The 23,445-nt window shown below is 43.6% G+C and overlaps 3 protein-coding genes across 3 annotated transcripts in view; 2 read left to right on the top strand and 1 right to left on the bottom strand.

Moving 5' to 3' along the window:
- The window catches only part of LOC311133800 (liprin-alpha-4-like), a 139,539-nt gene extending 135,428 nt beyond the window's left edge, over positions 1 to 4,111 (bottom strand). The window contains exon 1 of the mRNA XM_084167372.1: positions 3,436 to 4,111. Coding sequence (XP_084023498.1) covers positions 3,436 to 3,690 — 255 coding nt within the window. The 5' untranslated portion in view covers positions 3,691 to 4,111. The remainder of the gene's footprint in view (positions 1 to 3,435) is intronic.
- Positions 4,112 to 6,175: 2,064 nt separating this feature from the next.
- LOC311133191 (transmembrane protein 183A-like) lies at positions 6,176 to 14,017 on the top strand. Its single transcript, XM_084166644.1, has 8 exons — positions 6,176 to 6,381; positions 8,839 to 8,928; positions 9,042 to 9,212; positions 9,508 to 9,667; positions 9,986 to 10,166; positions 10,403 to 10,483; positions 10,610 to 10,768; positions 11,109 to 14,017. Exons 1-8 carry the CDS (start codon positions 6,318 to 6,320, stop codon positions 11,292 to 11,294), a joined length of 1,092 nt encoding a protein of 363 aa, XP_084022770.1. The 5' UTR covers positions 6,176 to 6,317; the 3' UTR covers positions 11,295 to 14,017.
- Positions 14,018 to 18,895: 4,878 nt separating this feature from the next.
- The window catches only part of LOC311133785 (transcription factor EB-like), a 96,261-nt gene continuing 91,711 nt past the window's right edge, over positions 18,896 to 23,445 (top strand). Inside the window, exon 1 of the mRNA XM_084167354.1 lies at positions 18,896 to 19,115. The gene's annotated coding sequence lies outside the window, so the exon portion shown is untranslated. The remainder of the gene's footprint in view (positions 19,116 to 23,445) is intronic.

The following is a 23,445-nucleotide window of genomic DNA, read 5'->3' as shown; positions in this document are numbered from 1 at the left end:
CACGGAATACAAAGGGAAACCCAGCCGCGAGCTGTCCAGTGACGCAGGAAGTATGCAGCACCCCTGAAAAATCAGAACCAAAACATATATCAATACAATTAAAACATTTTGAAAATTATATTTTTTTCACAAACTAGTGGACTGGGCCTTTACTAGTCCTGTATTAGTGGACCGTTATAGCTGTCTGTAGCGCGGGCAAATCCCCCCTCCCCTCAACGAAAGAAATCGCACCTCCCCCAAACATCTTCCCACGGCTATGCGCGATGCTACCAGACGAGCTAAATACAGTCTATGCTCCCTTCGAGGCTAGCAACACTGAACCATGCATGAGAGCACCAGCTGTTCCAGATGACTGTGTGATCACGCTCTCCATAGACGATGTGAGTAAGACCTTTAAACAGGTTAACGTTCACAAGGCCACTGGGCCAGAGGGATTACCTGGACACGTTCTCAAAGCAGACCAGCTGGCTAGTGTCTTCACTGACATTTTCAACCTCTCCCTGACCCAGTCTGTAATACCTACATATTTAAAGCAGACCACCATAGTCCCTGTGCCCAAGAAAACCAAGGTAACCTGTCTAAATGACTATCGCCCCGTAGCACTCACATCTGTAGCCATGGAATGCTTTGAAAGGCTGGTCATGGCTCTCATCAACACCATCATCCCAGACATCCTGGACCCACTCCAATTCGCAACACCATAGTGCCCTCCAAGCTCATCACTAAGCTAAGGACCCTGGGATTAAAAACCTCCCTCTGCAACTGGATCCTGGATTTCCTGACGGGCCGCCCCCATGTGGTGAGGGTAGGCAACAACACATCCGCCACGCTGACCGTAAACAGCGTGCTTAGTCCCCTCCTGTACTCCCTGTTCACCTACGACTGCGTGGCCACGTACAACTCCAACACCATCATTAAGTTAGCTGACAACACGACGGGGTAGGCCTGTTCACCGACGACGATGAGACAGCCTACAGGGAGGAGGTCAGAGACCTGGCAGTGTGGTGCCAGGACAACAACCTCTCCCTCAATGTCAGCAAGACAAAGGAGCTGATCATGGACTACAGGAAACAGAAGGCCGAGCACGCCCCCATCCACATCGACGAGGCTGTAGTGGAGCAGGTCGAGAGCTTCAAGTTCCTCGGTGTCCACATCACTAAGGAATTATCATGGTCCACACACACCAACACAGTCTTCCCCCTCAGGAGGCTGAAAAGATTCGGCATAGGCCCTCAGAAAGTTATAAAGCTGCACCATTGAGAGCATCTTGACTGGTTGCATCACCTCTTGGTATGGCAAGGAAATCAGAAGTGTGGAACTCCAATAAACACATTCCAAATTGAAACACTCATTTTGTGGTACAATTTTCATTTTTTTTCATTTTAGTCATTTAGCAGACGCTCTTATACAGAGCAACTTACAGTTAGTGAGTGCATACATTATTTTATTCATACTGGCCCCCGTGGGAATCGAACCCACAACCCTGGCATTGCAAACGCCATGCTCTACCAAATGAGCTACATCCCTGCCAGCCAATCCCTCCCCTACCCTGGACGAATTGTGCGCCGCCCCATGGGTCTCCCAGTCGCGGCCGGCTACGACAGAGCCTGGATTCTAACAAGGATCTCTAGTGGCACAGCTAGCACTGCGATGCAGTGCCTTAGACAACTGCGCCACTCGGGAGGCTAGAACAATAACAACCATACATAAACAAAAGACAAACAGACGCAGACAAATTTCAACAAACATGAATGACATCAGACCTGCTCAGACCCACATGTTCCCACCTCAACCATATGTATGTCTCAACCACACTCCCCCTCATCCTTTATCCCCTGGAACTTTCCAGTGCTTGTAGCACTCTATGCTAGATGGCCTCAAATTGCACGGTTCTATTTTTCTCAGTAGCCCACACCTTTTCAATATTTAAATAATAATACATTCATCCACTTTCGTAGTGACGGAGAATAATTTGATTTCCAGTTTTTGAGTATACGTTTTTTCAAAATCATTGATGAGAAAAGTATGGTCTACCCCATTGGGTATCTCACTGCACCCTCATATGCCATGTCTTGAAATATGCAGATAGACGGAATAAAAGTAAACATACATTGTAAAACTTCTGACAGCCAACTTTCTAACTTTATTGAGTCCTTGTTAGTTTTACACTTTGAAACACATTTAATGAACAGCTTTTGTAAAACTTCAACACAGCTACGAGCTAGGATTAAATACTGAATATCCCCAATAAACAAAGTATTGTGTGCCAGCCTCATACAATTCAACAAATCACATATGTAGGAAGATCATTTACTGTCAAGCCCAGGGTTGTGTCTCAACACTGTTTGGGCTATATCCCAATTCTCCATCCTTCAACCGTTGTGCAATTGCACGCTACCCATCATAGATTTCATGCAGGTTGATGTTTGATGTCATGAATCTTCCCCTGGAGGCAGAACTGAGCGATTTCCGCTAGATGGGCCAGCTGCAAAGTCAAAATTGGCAATATCCCAAAAATTCATGAAAACAAATATGTCCTTTTTGTTCTTAATTTGAGGTTAGGGTTAGGCATCAGGGTTAGCAGTGCGGTTAAGGTTATGGTTAAGATCAGGGTAAGGTTTAAAATCTGATTTTTATGATTTTGTGGCTGTGCCAGCTAGTGACCTGCCTCCAGGGCAAGATTCATTACAATAAATACCAACCTGTGGATTCCATGGTGGAACTCCCTCCAGCCAATGCTTCTTTACACCAATCCAATGCTTCTTTACACCAATCCAATGCTTTCTTATACCAATCCAATGCTTTCTTATACCAATCCAATGCTTTTAAACCCATGACAGGGAGTTGGCAAATGCACACTTTGGCAGAAGGGTGCAGAATCGGAATGCAGCAACAGTCTCTTTTCCTTGTCTCCTGTCCTTCATTGCCATTGATAGGTCAAAATACTGGATGGGTTTCCACCACAATGACCTCACTTATATAATAATAATATAATATGCCATTTAGCAGACGCTTTTATCCAAAGCGACTTACAGTCATGTGTGCATACATTTTTACGTATGGGTGGTCCCGGGGATCAAACCCACTACCCTGGCGTTACAAGCGCCATGCTCTACCAATTGAGCTACAGAGGACCACATTATTATTATAAAGATTTAGGGGAAGAGCAAGGGGGCTTGAACCAGCGACCCTGCGGTAAGAGAGAATGAACTATAGACCACCTGTGCCATCATCTCCCCTAGCAGAACAACAGTAGTCTGGGGAGGAGACCCCCTAAAATCCACACCTCTTGGCAGAAGCTCTGCCGGGTTATGGAGGTAATTGGATACATGGAAAGGATACCTGTGTGTGTGTGTGTGTGTGTGTGTGTGTGTGTGTGTGTGTGTGTGTGTGTGTGTGTGTGTGTGTGTGTGTGTGTGTGGTGTTCTCCCTCACCTGAGGTAGCGCCGCGTAGATCTGACGCTGGAGCACGTCCCTCTCGTGCAGCGCACCCTGAAGCTTGGTCTGTGATTGGATGAGTGTCTCCTGGGTCTCGCGCAGGGACTCCAGCAGCTTGTCTCTCTCGTCCAGCATGTTGACCATCAGCTGCTCGAAGTTGGCTTCCGGGTCCGAGCCGTTCTGAGCCCCTCCACCCCGGGGAGGACCCCCCGAGTCCCCCTCAGTGATCGTCGGCATCACCTCGCACATCATATTCGCTGCTTGGTGCTTACAGTCCTATAGGCGTGTATCGCTGTAATGAGATGGCTGATATCCTTGGCTGTCTGTAGGCTACTCGCTGCCGCTGGCTAATAACCACAATGATTGATTGATGTGAATAGACTATTTATTGTTGATGATCGCGAAATGGCATGGGATGTGCCGCGCGCACTGGGGGTAGATATCCTAATGATCAACTTTCTTCCAGAATCATGAAATTGAAAATCAGACGAGCATTGACCTTTTTTCCATGTCTGCTGGCGATGGTTCATCTGGCACGTCCGCCCAACCCCGCGCGCCACTCATGTAATTCCAGTGCGTGTGATTTGATTGACAGATCATAGACACTGTGATGCCGCCGCTGACCCTGTCGATGACAATGGTTCCGAGGTTTCTTATGCGCTCTTTCGGTTCAACAGCCACCAGTTGCCGATAACCTCTCAGCGAGAGAGACGGCGATAGCCAGCTAGGCATGTCTGCGGCATCCGCCTTCTCAACCCTCCGCTGCCATCTCCACACCACCACCGAGCAGACACACACACCACTCCTCCTTCTCCCTCACACACTGGCTCCCGCAGCTGTCACCACTACGGTTACGGAAAGGGAGCAACTCCCCGCTATCTGCAAAACAATTTACGCATAATTTACATAGCTATCCACATGGTCGCACGTCGTTTATTTTCCCCCTTTTGACCAGCGGACAAATTCAGTATTGTGTTTAGACTAAGAAAAATCTTCGAATGCTCTCCATAATTTTTTTTTTTACATTTGCTCAAGCGGCAGAAGAACCCCTCACATCAGCACCACCATGCGCGTCCACGCGCTATTATGCCAGGCAGTGCAGGCGCGCTCTGCGCGCTCTGGCGACTGAGAGCAAAATAGTGTCATGCGCAGCGCTGCCTGATGGGACCCGTTATGAATTATGGCACTGGAATGAAATGGAAATTAAAATACCGCATCGGGATATAAACTGGATGTTATTCATAAACAAATGCATTAGGGTGCCTAGCCTATAGCCCATTGGACATAGGCTACCGAAACAATAGCCTACCCATAACCTTCCAAGCATAGGCTTCTGTTTGTCTTATCTTAATGCGTTGTTCAGTAACAACACAACGCCTGGTGGCTTGTGTTATATCTATAAATGCTGCATTTACGCTTCATAAATCTCATTATAATCTAATACATTTTCTGATGCATTTTCGCCGGTATGGTAGAGCTATGACACAAAGGTTCTAGTAGGACTATGGCTGACATAGCAATGTCCTATGACTGTAGAGGGCTAGGCTACTATACTGTAAAGACTATAAATTCATGTTTGATTCATGTTATGACCAAATCGTAAAATGTAGGATGTCAGTAAGCTAAAATGGTTTCATAGTAGCCTAGCTTGTCTCTCTTATGCTACTCCGTAACCAGATTTAAAATGACGAAATCCTTTGGGAATTTAAGTGTGGTCCTCTGTAGCTCAATTGGTAGAGCATGGCACTTGTAACGCCAGGGTAGTGGGTTCGATCCCCGGGACCACCCATACGTAAAAATGTATGCACACATGGCTGTAAGTCGCTTTGGATAAAAGCGTCTGCTAAATGGCGTATTATATTATAAGTCAACCTTCATCAGAGATACTGTTGACGATATGGAAAACTCAATTGAAATCGTGTTAACGCCCTTTGTGTACGTTGCCCACGTGTCGTCAATGGGCCGTACGGTGCATTCTGGGAGATTCTGGGACAAGGAGAGCTCTCCTTCATGGTGTGAATGGGATTCAATTGGGCGCTAGCTCAAAAACCCAACATTAGCATACATTTCGTCAACAAGAAGTACAACATTATAAATCTTATGTGAGATAGCTAACTTGTTATCTGTAATATAGTATAGCTTTGAAATCGTGACATTACGTACTTTCGAGGAATAGGCAGGTTTCTCGACACTTGGTGCGTTCAAGACAACTGGGAACTCGGAAAAATACGTAGTCAAATCATAACGTTAGTGATCTTCAAGTCGGAAAGTCGGAGCTCTAAAAATAGGCCCGAATCCCGAGGTGGTATTGCGAGTTGGATGACCGTTGAAAACGATTTTTCCCAGTCGGAGCTCTTTTTTTTCTGAGTTCAGTTGTTTTAAACGCACTTAGGTCAGAGATTTCCGAGTTCCCAGTTGTTTTGAACACGGAATCATACCCTGATTTTGATAAAGGATTGCGTTACAATTGGTTTAGCATCCGCGTGACGCGGCATGACAACGTGAACGCAATTGGTCTGCTGGTGAGGCGTTATACGTTCCTCTATTCATTGTCCAATGGGATTCCTATCTCCTCCTTTCTCTAATATCTGCCTTCATCCAGGGGAACCGACTAATCTGATTGGCTCAATCTGATTGACCACTCTTGTCCAATCAAATTCGATAACGATGAGCTCGTCGTTGACTACGGATTCGAAGGAAGTCTCGCGTGATTTAAGATACGTAAATTATTTACGTCAGTCCCATGATGGCTGAAGATCCTGGAGGAACATTTTTCAATTGCTGTCCCAACTTTTTCTCTTTCTCTTTACCTCTGCTTGTCATAGAGACATGGCAGGACATACAGCCTCGATAAGTGGCCACAGACCCTTGTTACCGTCATGCCCAAGAAAGGGAACCGAAAACGGCTGAAATTTCGGCCCGGGGACATCTGCTCGGAGTCAGGTAGCTAGCTCGCTAAAGCTAACTCTTTGACCCGGCCGGAGGCCGCCGTCGGCTATCGGTGGTGCACAGAGTGGGTGGATCCTCGAGGACAAAGTCAAACTATCCGATTCTATTACCATCATTGATGATAAATAAATTGCATGTGCATATTCAGGAGGATTGCAATGTCAGAAAAATATGTAGGCCTATTTTTGGTCGATGTCAAGCATACCCATCAGAGGCGCATCGCAGTGTAGCTAGTCAGTAGCGGTGCGTGGGTAAAATCACAGGCAAGCCAATAAAAAAGCCATATTACATCCTATGTTGTGATATTTGCGTTGTTTGCTCAATAACCCATTCGTTCATACGTCACCGCGATATACAATAAGTCCGTGACAACAAACATACAACAGTCACACAGTGGCATAATAAATTCAACTACACAAACATTTGTTTCTTCACAAAACCGGAGAGCAACATCTCAGGTGAAGTCCACAAAGCAAATATTGCATGTAACAAACAGTTAAATTATCTGCATCATGGTGAAGCAAGTTAATGTTTGACAGTACTAAACAACTGAGCAAGGCACAAAGACAACAGGAACACTGCCTCTGCTATTCCAGCACCATTTCAATTTAAACAAAATCAACATGGCTATATAATACACTGAAAACAAATTTAAAGATACCAAAAACAATTGAGTCCAATCAGTGTTGCTAAATATCATGTGGCTGTCCATGGTTCTGATTTTTGTCAGTGTGTGCTTGCGTACATGTGTAAGAAAATAACAAAAGTTCACTCACCCTACTTGTAGACTAGTTGAATGCCAATGCCATCCTCCTCGCTTTCATGTTGGCAAAACGGTCTATGGCTCTGTCATACAGTACGCTTTTAGTTTTAGTTTTCATAGGCTACCTAGCTAAAATGCTTGCTGGCCTAACTTCCTCGCATGGGCAAAAATTAACCACTTAAGTTAGCTGGCTAGTTAACGTTAGCCTACTAGGCTACATATTGAACTTCAATCGTCTCAGGCCAGTGGCACAATATATGCATTTATGGTTAGATCAGAATCGGCGTCATAATCATTGGCCTGTACATAGAATTAAGTCAAAACCACAACCAAATCCACATCTTAGGAAAGGGCCGATTTAGCAAGCTAGCTACTGCAGGACATCAACATAAGCAGACCAGAAACAGACACGTTTGTCTCACAATTATGATGTTTTGCTAGGATGTGATTTGACTGGTGTGAAGCCAAATCCAAACTCACCTCCCTTGGGGGGCGTTTTGCTGTGCCAGGATAACCCACAGTTGAGCTCAGCGCAAAGCTGATTGGCTAATTATTTTATAAAACATTTTATCAAGGGAGGCCAGATACTTGCTGGCATCAATCAATCAAATGCTACTGCAGCAACATGTCATACTCTTTTGTTCTGGACGGCATCAGATACATGGGCTACACGTACTGAGGCGCTGTTTCCCTCGGTCGGATGATTTCTCCAGTGAGATTCAGCCACTTGAGAATTTACGGACAATTATGAAAACAGAGCGACAAAATATCTTTTTTTTATTGGTCAAATATTTGGGAAAGCATGGCTTCCCTCTGCATCCATGAATACACATCACTGAGTGTAGTTTGACTTCTCATTGTCTTCTTTTCTCTGCTGTGTTCTGAGAAAAGGGAAAGGGCGCGTTCGAGGGGATCACTTTTGTCAAGCCAGTGACCATCGGCTTTCAAGTGTGTTGCATACTTTGTGCTTTCAAGACAACTGTGAACTCTGGCAAAAAAGAGGTCAAATCATGACGTCAGTGATCTTCGTGTCGGAAAGTTGGAGCTCTAGAAAGATGCCAGAGTTTCTGACTTGGAATTCAGAGTTGGATGACCGTTCAATACCATTTTTCACAGTCGGAGTTGTCTTGAACGCACTGAAGTCGGAGATATTGGGGTTGGAGACGTTTTTATTTCAACATTATAAACAATTGCAACACTGCCATGTTGCATTGAGCCTTGATGTTGATGTGTCCGACTTTTGGCTGTCGCAGATGCACCGCTCCCCTGACTTCAGCTGTCGCAGATGCACCGCTCCCCTGACTTCACTGCTTGACTTTCGTCTACAGTTGGTTGCTTTCGCCTTAGAACTCAAATGAGCCCAAAGAAAAGCCATGTTCGAGCCTATCAAATCCATGTTGCATTGTGGGTAAATTGTGACTGATTGACTGACTGATCTACAAGTAGTTATTTATGATGCAAGGTGATTTGTAATCAGTCAGTAGGCAGTCACCTGCAGTGTCGAACAAGCCAAAAGTGACTGACATAATGCCTAACCAGTGTTTTCAGGTCACTACAGACAAAGGAAAAGGGATGAGGGGAGAAAGAAGTTGTAGAAAGAAGTTGTTTAGGACTATTGAGATGCATCCCATGCCACCCTATGCTATTGTGTGCGCTTGGTAAACCGTATATTCTCCCCTCTCATGCAGTGACGGTCGCTGATTTCGCCAATGCTGACCCAGCCGTTGTGAAGTCGGGGAGGGTGAAAAAAGCTGTTGCCAATGCAGTTGAAAAAGAAGGTAAGATCATCAATCAAAATGCTTAGGTATGTCAATTTGTTCTACAGACATAGCAATTCATTGATAAACCACATTATTGTGTTTACTAACTTTCCACTGTGCTTGTCCTGCAGTGAAGTTGTTGTGTGGACTTGAGGCGTCGCAGGGTTCCCTACAGGAGGTGTTCTCGTCAGTGTCCAGCCTCACCGGAGACACCCTGGAGAGTAGCGACGACCTCGACCCCGGGGAGGATGGAGTGAACGAGCCTAAAGAGGCACGCAAGAAGAAAAACAAGAGAAGGAAAGGTACATCACCTCCTGCCTCTAGTCATGCATTTAAAGAGAGTTGAGGGCTGCATCTCATTCCAGAGGGTTGCTCCCTTCCCTCTGCCCATGTTCACGCCTTCACTGATATTATACAGTGTAACTGGGTAGGTGATAGCAATAAGCTGTAAACTAGGCCTACTTGGAGCTATTGTGTTCACCTATCCAGTTGTCTCCGATCCGTACGGGGAAGTGAACAAGGATGGATAAGAGTGAACAACTTTTCTGAATAAAACACAGCCCATCGTTTGATTGACTGTCTGATTTGTTTTCCCAGAGTGTAGTGAGTGCAGTGATGGGAAGGACTACACAGTGGATATCTGGCTGGTGCTGGCTTCTTATATCCGTCCAGAGGACGTGTGCACGTTTGCTCTGATTTGTAGAAACGCCTGGACCGTCATCTGCACTGCTGCCTTCTGGACCAGACTATACAGAAGGTAAAGTTAGACCCTCTCATTGCCATAACCTATATTTGAGGTGGGCTCTTGATAAGACTTGAATCCTGGAAAGTCAATGCACATTGCCCTTGACAACTGGCCCCTAAAGGAGTAGTAGCCTAGTTTCTTATTTACATATTTTCTCTCCCTCTCTCTATTCTCTCCTCTATCTCTCACTTTCACCTCCCTTTCTCTTTCTCTCCCTCCCATCTCTTTGTCTCTCTCTCCTTCCCTCCCTTTCTCTCCCCTCCCTCTCTATCCCCTCTCCCTCCTTCTCTTTCTCCTTCCCTCTCTCCTCTCCCTCCCGCTCTCCTATAGACACTACAGTCTGGATGCTTACCTGCCGTTCTGTCTGCAGCCAGACTCCATAGCCAGGAAGCGTTGTCTACGGGCTCGCGTGATTCGCTCCCTCTTCCACCTGTATGAGCCATTCAGCTCACACGTCTCCCTAAGCCCCGCCCTCCCTGAGTCCCCGCCCACCCCTCTACTCAACTCCAAGGTAAAGAATCAAGATGGCGCCAAGAGGGGCAACAGGCTAGCGGTTGTGCCAAAGGACTGTATGGTGTGTGGAGTTGTTTGAGGTTTTGGCCTTCTTTTTGGATCCTGAGAGGGTCTGGCCACTTGATCTGTACTATAACTCACTAATCCTGATCCATCAAGTTCTGGCTTTAATGTGCACTTGACACTTGTGCAATCCAATGCTAAGAGATGTTTTACCTGTTTTCTCCTCTGCAGTGTCTGCTGTTCTGGGTCAATAAGGTTGTGGGCACTCGACCTGAGCCCATGTGGGAGTTCAACTTCAAGTTTGTGAAGCCGGTATGTATTCATGCCGAACTGTCTGAAGTACACTAGTGAAACATGTTTACTTTAAATTTGAAGTAAAACATTTCATTGTAATGAAGGATACCATAGTTTATGTATGTGTGTCTCTCTCTCCTCTAGGTGGTGAGGTGTAAGGGTGGCAGTGCCAGCCATGGTCTGCTGCTGCCCCGTCAGTATGAGGAGGTCCATGCCAACCCAGACTCAGACTGCTACCTGCTGCAGGTCACCACCCTCAACTTCATCTTCACCTCAGTCGTCATGGGGATGACCCTTTCCAAGGTCAGTACACCACTCACTCATCCTGGTTTTTACTCTGTTAAGACTCTGTCTCCATCCATTACATTTAACATTTGAGTCATTTAGCAGACGCTCTTATCCAGAGCGAATTACAGTTAGTGAGTGCATACATTTTCATACTGGTCCCCCGTGGGAAACGAACCCACAACCCTGGCGTTGCAAGCGCCATGCTCTACCAACTGAGCTACAGGGGACTATCCATGAAGTTGCATTGTTAAAGTCACATAATGTGGTTGTAACTGATAGTGGGCCTTTTTTTAGGAGAGGGGAACCTGTGCCTCCTTTCTATCTAACCCACTCTGTGTCTCTGTTCCCTCTCCAGTTTAACATCAACGTGAACGCGGACATGCGTCACCACAGAGTGCGTCTGGTGTTCCAGGACTCTCCCCTCCAGCAGGGGAGGAGGAAAGGGGAGCAGGGGGGGACACAGGTGGTGCTGGACCCTGTACACAGCATGAGACTCATGGACTGGTGGCATCCGCAGTACCCTTCCTCCCCCTACACCTAGATCCCACCTCTCCTGTAGACCCCTCTTATTATCCAACATGCTCCACACAACACCCATTTAGTCCTAGAACTCACTGTAACCGTCTGCTCGTACACCTAGAACGCCCAACACCTCCTAACACCAAAAACCAACCACAGTACCCCGTCTCGCTGTACACCCAGAACTTTGCTTCACCTCAACCTTCAACAGCCCACAACACAGAGTCCTCTAGTGTATTCTTTACATTCCCCTACACCAAAAACCACCTACCTCCTCAGTACCCTAGCTCTCCATAGACAATCCCCCAACATTGCCTCGGACCACCCTATACGTTTATGTTGAACAGCTGTAGAGACTGTAATTTATTTTAATATTTCCTCCTTTCTGTAACTGCAAAATCTTCGTTTTAAGGGAGACTTTCGATTTCACGTTTTGATTTTACTATTCTACAGGCCAAAATGATGATTTGCTGCTTGCGTAATTATTTTATTTGATACCTCTAATCATTGGTAACTTTTAAATTGTTATTTTTAAAACCCCAACTCCTGATTCGTCCCCTGTGTATCCTCCTCAGGAAGTAAGGTCAGATCTGAAAACTCTGGTCAGTTCTGGGGCCACTGCATTGTAGCGGAGCAGCATTTTATATCCTGTCTATGTGTTAGAGAATGTTTCTGATTGGGATTATGAACACAAGGAGGCCAGTCTTGTAGGTAAACAATGATCAGTAGAAACATGCCAATCGTGCTTAATTTCTAAAAAGGGGGGTATTTGAAGAATACCCACAGGAGACTGTATATCAGCTGTATTTCAGTTCTACTATTTACTCAATCATCCAATCAAAATGCTGTTAAGAACATTAGTGTTTGAATTTAGAAGTTCATTATCGTGTGTAGTGAAAAGCAACGTTTTTTTATTGATGATCAGACTTGAAATTGCTTTATTGTAAATACATGTATAGCTGATTGACCTTGTGAAGGACATGTACAGTTGAAGTCGGAAGTTTTAAGTAATTAAAAGTAATTAACTCGTTTTGCAAACACTCCACAAATATCTTTTGAACAAACTATAGTTTTGGCAAGTCGGTTAGCACATCTACTTTGTGCATGACACAAGTAATTTTTCCAACAATTGTTTACAGACAGACTATTTCACCTAGAATTCACTGTATCACAATTCCAGTGGGTCAGAAGTTTACATACACTAAGTTGACTGTGCCTTTAAATAGCTTGGAAAATTCCAGAAAATTATGTCATGGCTTTAGAAGCTTCTGATAGGCTAATTGACATCATTTGAGTCAATTGGAGATGTACTTGTGGATGTATTTCAAGAACTACTTTCAAACTCAGTGCCCCTTTGCTTGACATCATGGGAAAATCAAAAGAAATCAGCCAAGACCTCAGGAAAATAGTTGTAGACCTCCACAAGTCTGGTTCATCCTTGGAAGCAATTTCCGAACGCCTGAAGGTACGACGTTCATCTGTACAAACAATAGTACGCAAGTATAAACACCATGGGACCACGCAGCCGTCATACCGCTCAGGAAGGAGATGCGTTCTGTCTCCTAGAGATTAACGTACTTTGGTGCGAAAAGTGCAAATCAATCCCAGAACAACAGCAAAGGACCTTGTGAAGATGCTGGAGGAAACAGGTACAAAAGTATCTATATCCACAGTAAAACGAGTCCTATATTGACATAACCTGAAAGGCAGCTCAGCAACGAAGAAGCCACTGCTCCAAAACCACCATAAAAAAGCCAGACTACGGTTTGCAACTGAACATGGGGACAAAGATCGTACTTTTTGGAGAAATGTCCTCTGGTCTGATGAAACAAAAATAGAACTGTTTGGCCATAATGACCATCGTTATGTTTGGAGGAAAAAGGGCGAGGGCTTGCAAAACGAAGAACACCATCCCAACCGTGAAGCACGGGGGTGGCAGCATCATGCTGTTGGGGTGCTTTGCTGCAGGAGGGACTGGTGCACTTCACAAAATAGATGGCATCAAGAGGAAGGAAAATTATGTGGCTATATTGAAGCAACATCTCAAGACATCAGTCAGGAAGTTAAAGCTTGGTCGCAAATGGGTCTTCCAAATGGACCCAAGCATACTTCCAAAGTTGTGGCAAAATGGCTTAAGGACAACAAAGTCAAGGTATTGGAGTGGCCATCACAAAGCCCTGACCTCAATCCTATAGAAAATGTGTGGGCAGAACTGAAAAAGCGTGCGCGAGCAAGGAGGCCTACAAACCTGACTCAGTTACACCAGCTCTGTCAGGAGGAATGGGCCAAAATTCACCCAACTTATTGTGGGAAGCTTGTGGAAGGGTACCCGAAACGTTTGACCCAAGTTAAACAATTTAAAGGCAATGCTACCAAATACTAATTGAGTGTATGCAAACTTCTGACCCACTGGGAATGTGATGAAAGAAATAAAGCCTGAAATAAATAATTCTCTCTATTATTCTGACATTTCACATTCTTAAAATAAAGTGGTGATCCTAACTGACCTAAAACAGGGAATTGTTACTAGGATTAAATGTCAGGAATTGTGAAAAACTGAGTTTAAATGTATTTGGCTAAGGTGTATGTAAACTTCCGACTTCAACTGTATACATGTTTGGCTGTGATAACCATCCATAATATCGTTCCCCATGTAAAGCCTGTGGATGCTGTCTGTCTGTATGTGATCGGATTGTTTGGCCAACTTCCTGCCTGCACTGAAATACAACTGTAAAGAACCCCTTCCATACTATCCTGTATTTCTCTATCAATACAAATGGGGTCTCCTACTATCACATGTTTGACATATGGTGATACCTACTTAAAATGTAGATTAAAATGGTGCTACTGTACAGCCTGAGGGATAAAGTAAAACAGGACTTAGTCCTATCAAACTATTATGTTTCCTTGACAATAGTGCCTTCTTGTGGTCAACTGAGGTAACATGGAAAGTGTAGCTACATAGATGCATTTGATAGATATTGGGGTAAAACCATTTGTACAGTTTAAACCATTTAAAAATACAAAGAAATCCCAGAGGATCACACATGAAATTGTTGAATGTGGTCCATTTGAATGTTTCTCCATGTATTGCAATGTGGATATTTGATTGTTGAATTACATAAAATTACAGCTGATGCGACATCCACAAAAACAGTAGGGTGAGGCCACATAGGGCCTAGGCTACCTGATTCATAATAATGGCCGGAACGGAGCAAATGGAATGGCATCAAACATCTGGATGTATTTGTTACCATTCCACTGATTCCGCTCCGGCCAATACTATGAGCCCGTTCTCCCCAATTAAGGTGACACCAACCTACTGTGATCTACCATCTCCCTCTCAGGGATATGATTTTTTCCCTCCCATCAGCATCAACACTGCCGGAGTAACAGAACCATGGATGACTTGGACTACTTGCTGAATGATTTAAAAAAACAAAAAACGGACCACATAAATCTCTAAAGTAAAAATCCATGTTTTTAATTTTAATTCACAATTAAAAACTTTACAAGGTAAAAGTGACTTTAACAACAACAAAAAATGGGACAAATACAATGACAACTGAACTTGTAAAGCTTAAATAAAACAGACATACAAGACAGGACATATACAGCTAGAAACCAGCTCCCAGGAAAAAATGCCTGCATGGTTCCGCTGCGGATCACGGAGGCCAGTAATCGCCACACATAGTATGAAAAATGTATGCACTCACTAACTGTAAGTCGCTCTGGATAAGAGCGTCTGCTAAATGACTAAAATGTAAATGTAAAATGTAATTCAGGATGGTATTGGCCAAGGGTTTGCATTGCAACCAGTAGCGGTGCATGGGTAAAATCCCTGGGGAAGCCAGAAAGAAATGGCCATATTACAACCTACAGTGCATTCGGAAAGTGTTCAGACCCCTTGACTTCTTCCACATTTTGTTACGTTACAGCCTTATTCTAAAATGGTTTAAAAAATAATAATAATCCCTCATCAATCTATACACAATACCCCATAATGACAAAGTGAAAAGGTTTTTAGAAATGTTTGCAAATGTATAAAATATCAAAACAGATACCTTATTTACATAAGTATTCAGACCCTTTGCATGAGACTCTAAATTGAGCTCTGGTGCATCCTGTTTCCATTGATCAATCTTGAGACATTTCTACAACTTGATTGGAGTCCACCTGTGGTAAATTCAATTGATTGGACATGATTTGGAAAGGTACACACCTGTCTATATACAGTGCATTCGGAAAGTATTCAGACCCATTGACGTTTTCCACATTTTGTTACGTTACAGCCTTATTCTAAAATGGATTAAATTATCCCCCCCCCCCCCCCCCATCAATCTACACACAATACCCCATAATGACGAAGCAAAAACAGGTTTTTAGAAATGTTTGCAAATGTATAAAAAATAAATAAACTGAAATATCATATTTACTTAAGTATTCAGACCCTTTATTCAGTACTTAGTTGAAGCACCTTTGGCAGCGATTACAGCATTGATTCTTCTTGGGTATGACACTACAAGCTTGGTACACCTGTATTTGGGGAGTTTCTCCCATTCTTCTCTGCAAATTCTCAAGCTGTCAGGTTGGATGGGGAGCGTTGCTGCACAGCTATTTTCAGGTCTCTCCAGAGATGTTAGATCGGGTTTAAGTCCGGGCTCTGGCTGGGCCACTCAAGGACATTCAGAAACTTGTCCCGAAGCCACTCCTGCATTGTGTTGGCTGTGTGCTTAGGGTCGTTGTCTTGTTGGAAGGTGAACCTTCGCCCCCAGTCTGAGGACCTGAGCACTCTGGAGCAGGTTTTCATCAAGGATCTCTCTGTACTTTGCTCCATTCATCTTTCCCTCGATCCTGACTAGTCTCCCAGTCCCTGCCACTGAAAAACATCCCCACAGCATGATGCCGCCACCACCATGCTTCACCGTAGGGATGGTGCCAGGTTTCCTCAAGACGTGACGCTTGGCATTCAGGCCAAAGAGTTAAATCTTGGTTTCATCAGACCAGAGAATCTTGTTTCTAATGGTCTGAGAGTCCTTTAGGTACCTTTTGGCAAACTCCAAGCGGGCTGTCATGTGCCTTTTACTGAGGAGTGGCTTCCGTCTGGCCACTCTACCATAAAGGCCTGATTGGTGGAGTGCTGCAGAGATGGTTGTTCTTCCAGAAGATTCTCCCATCTCCACAGAGGAACTCTGGAGCTCTGTCAGAGTGACCATCAGGTTCTTGCTCAGTTTGGCCGGGCTGCCAGCTATAGGAAGAGTCTTGGTGGTTCCAAACGTCTTCCATTTAAGAATGATGGAGGCCACTGTGTTCTTGGGGACCTTCAATGCTGCAGACATTTTTTGGTACCCTTCCCCAGGTCTGTGCCTCTACACAATGCTGTTTCTGAGCTCTACTGACAGTTCCTGGGACCTTATATAGACAGGCGTGTGCCTTTCCAAATCATGTCCAATCAATTGAATTTACCACAGGTGGACTCCAATCAAGTTGTAGAAACATCTCAAGGATGATCAATGGAAACAGGGTCTGAATACTTATGTAAATAAGGTATTTCAGTTTATTTTTAATACCTTTGCAAACATTTCTAAAAACCTGTTTTCGCATTGTCATTATGGGGTAATATGTGTAGATTGCTGAGGTAAAAAAAAAAATCCATTTTAGAATAAGGCTGTAACGTGAAAAAATGTCAAAGGTTAAGGGGTCTGAATACTTTCCGAAGGCACTGTAACGCATTAGTAAACCCGCTACAGTACAGTGTACAGTCAGAAAGCAGTTTAGCAGTTACACCAATGGGCCTCGGTGGCAATAAATTAATAAAACCAAAAGCTTATATTGACTAGAGTTCCAGTGTTGGATAGCCATAGCCAGCTAGCTAACATAGCATCCTTCTCTGTTTGAGCCGGGTGTTTGAGTAGGCTAAACTAGCTTGCTGCATTTGCTAGCTAAATGTAGTCCTCCGGCTATACCATGGTGCTACCCTACAGAGTGCCCCTGAGGCTACTGTAGACCATCATTGCAAAACTGTGTTTTAATCAATTATTTGGTGGCGTGAATATATTTAGTATAGTTTTATCTAAAAATGATAACTTTTTTGTTTGACTATTTTTATTTGTTTGAAATTCACATAGGAGGATGATCCTCCTCATCCTTCTCTGAGAAACCTCTACTGGTTGACTCATCCTACTTGTAGAGTAACGCCAATGCCATCCTCCTCTCTTTCATGTTGATGAAACGGTCTATCATTCTGTCATAGAGTACACGCTTTTATTTTTTGCTGTCCAAGGCTACCCAGCTAAAATGCTTGCTCGCTAGCCTAACTTCCATTCATGGGCAACGTTAGCTAGTTAACATTAGCCTTCTACATGTAGCTACATATTGAACTTCCATCCTCTCAGGCCAGGGGCACCGCACAATGTATGAATTAATGGTTGGATCAGAATCGCCGTTATAATCAGACCACTGCGCCACTCAGGAGACCATACGGGGACTACCAAAAACCACTGCAACAGAGTTATTGTAAAGTGTGGGAATAAGTTTATGCCAGATTTATGGTACCTTATGTTTAACCTCTCCCTTGTTAATTTCAAAGTCCATATGTTCATGACCCAATTCATGACCTCCTACAGACTATGCTTTGGCAAGATTTTGAGTGATGAAATAAAAGTCAAAATATTCTATACAAAAATATATTTTGAGTGGCAATCACCAAACCTCTATTATTATTCTATGTTTAATAGAGAATGCCAAGTGTGCAAAGCCATCATCAAGGCAAAGGGTGGCTATTTGAAGAATCTCAAATATAAAATATATTTTGATTTGTTTAACCCTTTTTTGGTTACTACATGATTCCATATGTGTTATTTCATAGTTTTGATGTCTTCACTATTATTCTACAATGTAGAAAATAGTAAAAATAAAGAAACCCCTTGAATGAGTAGGTGTTCTAAAACTTTTGACCGGTAGTGTAAGTTCAACCTTTTGGCTGCTTTCTTGCTCCAGATAGATGGCCTTCAAGTAGAGAGACAAGAGGGGCGCTGTTTCAGTCACTCTGATGCTTTCTGCAGCAAGATACATTCAGCCTCTTGCGAATTGAATGAAAATTATGAAACACAGAGGTACGAAAGATGCATTATTTTTTATTTTTTTTTGTCATTTTGGGGGGGGGGGAGCCTGGCTTCCCTTGGCATCCATTAATACACGCCACTGATTTAAAAAGAAAATTGTCGGGAATGTGTGACCATTAAAGCCAATCCTGGCGTAACCAAGTAAAGTACTGGGGTATAATCATTACTCCAAACAGTTGCAAAACGTTTGCAACATAAACTAGCGTTTCTATTGGACAGGTTCAGCAAACAGGGCGGGTCCTACCTTAATCTGTCCAATAGAAACGCTAGTTTTCGTTAACGTTTTGCACCTGTTTGGAGTAGCTTAATGATAACACCCCATGCATGCACTGACAGTCAACTCATCAGGCAGGCATAACGTCACTCCCCCGAAAATACCCCTGTCCAATAGAACTACTCCCCCCCCCCCCCCCCCCCCCCCCCCAGAATTCCCTGTGCGCTCTGCAAACCCGTCTATTGGTTGCCGGAGTTGTCACAAGTGAACACAGGTGACCTGGGACGTGCCAAGCCCCGCTGACAACATCACAGCCAGCGGAACTAAAACAATCAGCAGCTGGAGTGCATCAGCCATTCTACTGAAATTATAACGACACACAAAGACGCCTTTTTAGCGTAGTTTGTGTGTGAGGATCCGAGCGGTTCCACCGACAGTATTGGAAGAGCCGCGTTGTTTCGCGAACCTGCACTCCCAACTTCGTATCATCTGACCTTCAGAGCGGGTAAGTAATATTCCACCGATGAACATTTCTGAGAACTCACACATTTTACATTTTAGTCATTTAGCAGACGCTCTTATCCAGAGCGACTTACAGTTAGTGAGTGCATACATTTTCATACTGGCCCCCCCTGGGGATCGAACCCAAAACCCTGGCGTTGCAAGCGCCATGCTCTACCAACTGAGCTACACGTTCACACCGCAATGTAAATCGCCATGGGCCAACTCTGGAAAACTCACTTGTATTTTTATTTTTATTAAAGTGGCTGATTATGCATTGTGTACCATAGTTTGCACTTTGGAAATATATTTCATGGTCATCTTGAAAGTCATTCAGCTCCAGCGTTCATGGACACTGCTGGATAAAAAGGCATGGGTTTAAAAAATGTTAAGCGCGTTGAAAACACATGTTATATTTTTTGCCTAATAATGAACAGTATAGGCTAGGTAATTTCATTATTTGTTGGATATTTGAGTTGGTAGTCTAGTCAGCCTATTCAATTAGCCTGTCCTTTTCCTAAAACATTGACAGCTACAAACATGGTATGATAAATATTTATGCTATGTTTGTGCAATTTAGGGCACTTCTTTTTCTGAACTGTCAAATGCAAGTTCCTACCCAGATGCCGTTGCCATTTATGACCAACCTCTGGTTTCCGTGGGCATATCGTTGATGACACACTATCCAGAGCTATGCTGCTGCTATGTATAAACCGTGTTTGTGATACTCTGATACACCTCTTATATAACGATAACTTTGCTGGAAAGCCTCGCGCTGGGGGCCAAACAGAGCTGAGCGAGCAGGCTGGTCTCACTAGACGTAACCATAGTAGGGTGGCCAATCAAAAACGCATATATTGACTAATGGGTAAAGTAATACTCCTCTAAGAAAAGAATGGACCAAACCTCATGTCTCTATCATCTGTTCAAATGTTATTCGAGATCTTACCTTTGTAGGATGGCCAAGAGTACAGCCTGGTCTCAGACTGTACGTAACATAGTAAACGTAAATCCGTGTCAACAAAATTAGTATGATATGTTATGTATGGTTACATAAGACTGAAGGCTACTTAAGGAGGTTATTTAAGGCAAAAACTAAAGTAGGGTGGTTGGTAGGGTATATAACGTGAATGTCGAGCAACCCAAAAGTTGCTTGTTAGAATTTCATAACGGACAACTTTAGAATTTTAGCAACTTTGCAACGACTTAGTACTTTTGAGTTACTTTGCAACTACCTAGCATGTTAGCGAACCGTTCCCTTAACCCTAAACTTAACCCTTTAACCTAACCCTAACACCTTAACCCCTAGCCTAGCTAATGTTAGCCACCTAGTTAATGTTAGCATTAGCCACCTAGCCAACGTTAGCCACAGCAAATTGGAATTCATAACATATCAAACGTATTGCAAATTCGTAATATATCATACGAAATGAGGGATGTGCACCACAAATGAATACATACCATAGAAGTTTGAGTGTCCCAGATGTATTTACTATGTTACGTGTACCACTGAATCCAGGTTGTAGCAGCGAGATGGCACTGTCAAGTCCCTGAGCAATGCCCTCCTCCTCCTCCCTCCCCTTCTCTCTCTTTATCTCTGTCCACCGTGTGAGCCTGGTGGGTTATTTACATACTTACATTGTGTGTGTGTGTGCGCACGCCAGCATGTTTGTTTGTGTGTGTGTTTATATAAAGAGGGAGGGTATTTTTACAAGTGTTCAGTACGTGCTGCGCTCTATGAATATATCTCACTGGGCTGTCTGATGTTTGCGTTTACTCTAATACGCGCATGCCAAAGGCCTCTCATATCGAGTGATTTCCCATTATGGGTGGTGATGATCATGATGGTCTTCCAATACTTGACTGCTGCTCCCAAAGTCATCTGTTGGGTTTTACCTGTTTAATATTTAGGCAAGAGATACAATGGTTTATCTCTGTCTGTGTGTGTGTGTAACACAAGGGGTGGAGTGTCAAAGGGCTAACAGCAGTGTACAGTTACATAGCGGGATATAATTCTTTACAATATATTGTATCGTTTTGACAATATCAAAATATTATTTTTGCGCTAGTTGGCGGTACCTGTATTTTTCCTTCATAGCTTGTTATCCAACTTCTTTTTAGGGAGTTTTCACATATAATCCTCTTTAAAAGAGCTGATCTCTGTCCTCTTTAAAGTGAACTCTGGGGTAAAAAAAAGCAAAGGAACTCGGTTTCTTTGTATTCACACTGCCCTTCCCTTTGAATGAGGATTCAATTCTTTTGCCAGTTCACTTCAGCTATTTTGTGGTCCGAGTCCTCTTTGTATTCACATTGCTATGTTTAGAAAAGAACCAAGATCTTTTTCCAACATTCACTCAATGCACTCCGGGTTTTTACAAAGTGCGAGTGAGAGAGAGATAGACTCCATCATTTACCTCTCTGTAGTCCAGGGATTGACCGCAAGAAGCCCAAACAGATATAATATTTAACTAAAACATAATCATTTCAAACCTTGATACATTTAACATCAGTTGGAGTTGATTTTCCTGGTGTTTGGATAAAAAAAAAAAGTTTGTCCAACAATGAAAATGCAATACATACATACATACATACATACAGTCAGTACCAGTCAAATGTTTGGACACCTACTCATTCAAGGGGTTTTCTTTATTTTTACTATTTTCTACATTGTAGAATAATAGTGAAGACCACCATAACTATGAAATAACACATGGAATCATGTAGTAACCAAAAACGTGTAAAACAAATCAAAATATATTTTAGATTCTTCAAAGTAGCCACCCTTTGCCTTGATGACAGCTTTGCACACTCTTGGCATTCTCTCAACCAGCTTCACATGGAATGCTTTTCCAACAGTCTTGAAGGAGGTCCCACATATGCTGAGCACTTGTTGGCTGCTTTTCCTTCACTCTGCGGTCCAACTCATCCCAAACAATCAGGTGATTGTGGAGGCCAGGTCATCTGATGCAGCACTCCATCACTCTCCTTCTTGGTCAAATAGCCCTTATACAGCCTGGAGGTGGTTTGGGTCATTGTCCTGTTTGAAAAACAAATGATAGTCCCACTAAGCACAAACCAGATGAGATGGCATATTGCAGCAGAATGATGTGGTAGCCATGCTGGTTAAGTGTGCCTTGAATTCTAAATAAATCACTGACAGTGTCACCAGCAAAGCACCCCCACACCATAAGACCACCACCTCCATGCTTCACAGTGGGAACCACACATGCGAAGATCATCCGTTCACCTACTCTGCGCCTCACAAAGACACAGCGGTTGGAACCAAAAATCTCAAATTTGGACTCATCAGACCAAAGGACAGATTTCCACCGGTCTAATGCTCGTGTTTCTTGGCCCAAGCAAGTCTCTTCTTCTTATTGGTGTCCTTTAGTAGTGGTTTCTTTGCAGCAATTCGACCATGAAGGCCTGATTCATGCAGTCTCCTCTGAACAGTTGATGTTGAGATGTCTGTGAAGCATTTATTTGGGCTGCAATTTCTGAGGCTGAACTTATCCTCTGCAGCAGAGGTAACTGGGTCTTCCTTTCCTGTGGCGGTCCTCATGAGAGGTAGCTCAGCAGGTAGAGCACGGCGCTTGTAACGCTAGGGTAGTGGGTTCGATCCCCGGGACCACCCATACACAAAAATGTATGCACGCATGACTGTAAGTCGCTTTGGATAAAAGCGTCTGCTAAATGGCATTATTATTATTATTATTATTAGAGGCAGTTTCATCATAGCGCTTGATGGTTTTTGCAACTGCACTTGAAGAAACGTTCAAAGTTCTTGAAATGTTCCGTATTGACTGACCTTCATGTCTTAAAGTAGTGATGGACTGTCGTTTCTCTTTGCTTATTTGAGATGTTCTTGCCATAATATGAACTTGGTTTTTTACCAAATAGGGCTATCTTCTGTATACCCCCCCCCCCCCCTACCTTGTCACAACACAACTGATTTGGCTAAAACGCATTAGGAAGGAAATAAATTCCAGTTGGGGAACCCTGGTGTAGTCCATACTATATATATATATATATATATATGCCATTTAGCAGACTAGGCCTATATGCAGTATATAATACCATGCATACGACTAATAGCATATTGTAATATGTTATAACACAAAGTGGGACCCTGAGGACTGTTGCCTGACCCTCACCATTTAAGACAATAGGGTTCAAATGTCATTTGGTTAGGCCTGGTCAATTGGTCTATTGTCCATCTCACGAAGTCCTGACTACACACCACTGACACTTCTATTTTAGAGGAACTCTCCCATTCTCACTCTGACTCAACTACTTTCACTATTGGGCGATTCCAGCATTATGGACATTACATT

The sequence above is a fragment of the Coregonus lavaretus genome, assembly GCF_964263955.1.
Source record: "Coregonus lavaretus genome assembly, chromosome: 8".
Lineage (NCBI taxonomy): Eukaryota > Metazoa > Chordata > Actinopteri > Salmoniformes > Salmonidae > Coregonus > Coregonus lavaretus.
Note: the sequence above shows the minus strand (reverse complement) of the source record. Positions and strands in the feature narration are given on the sequence as shown.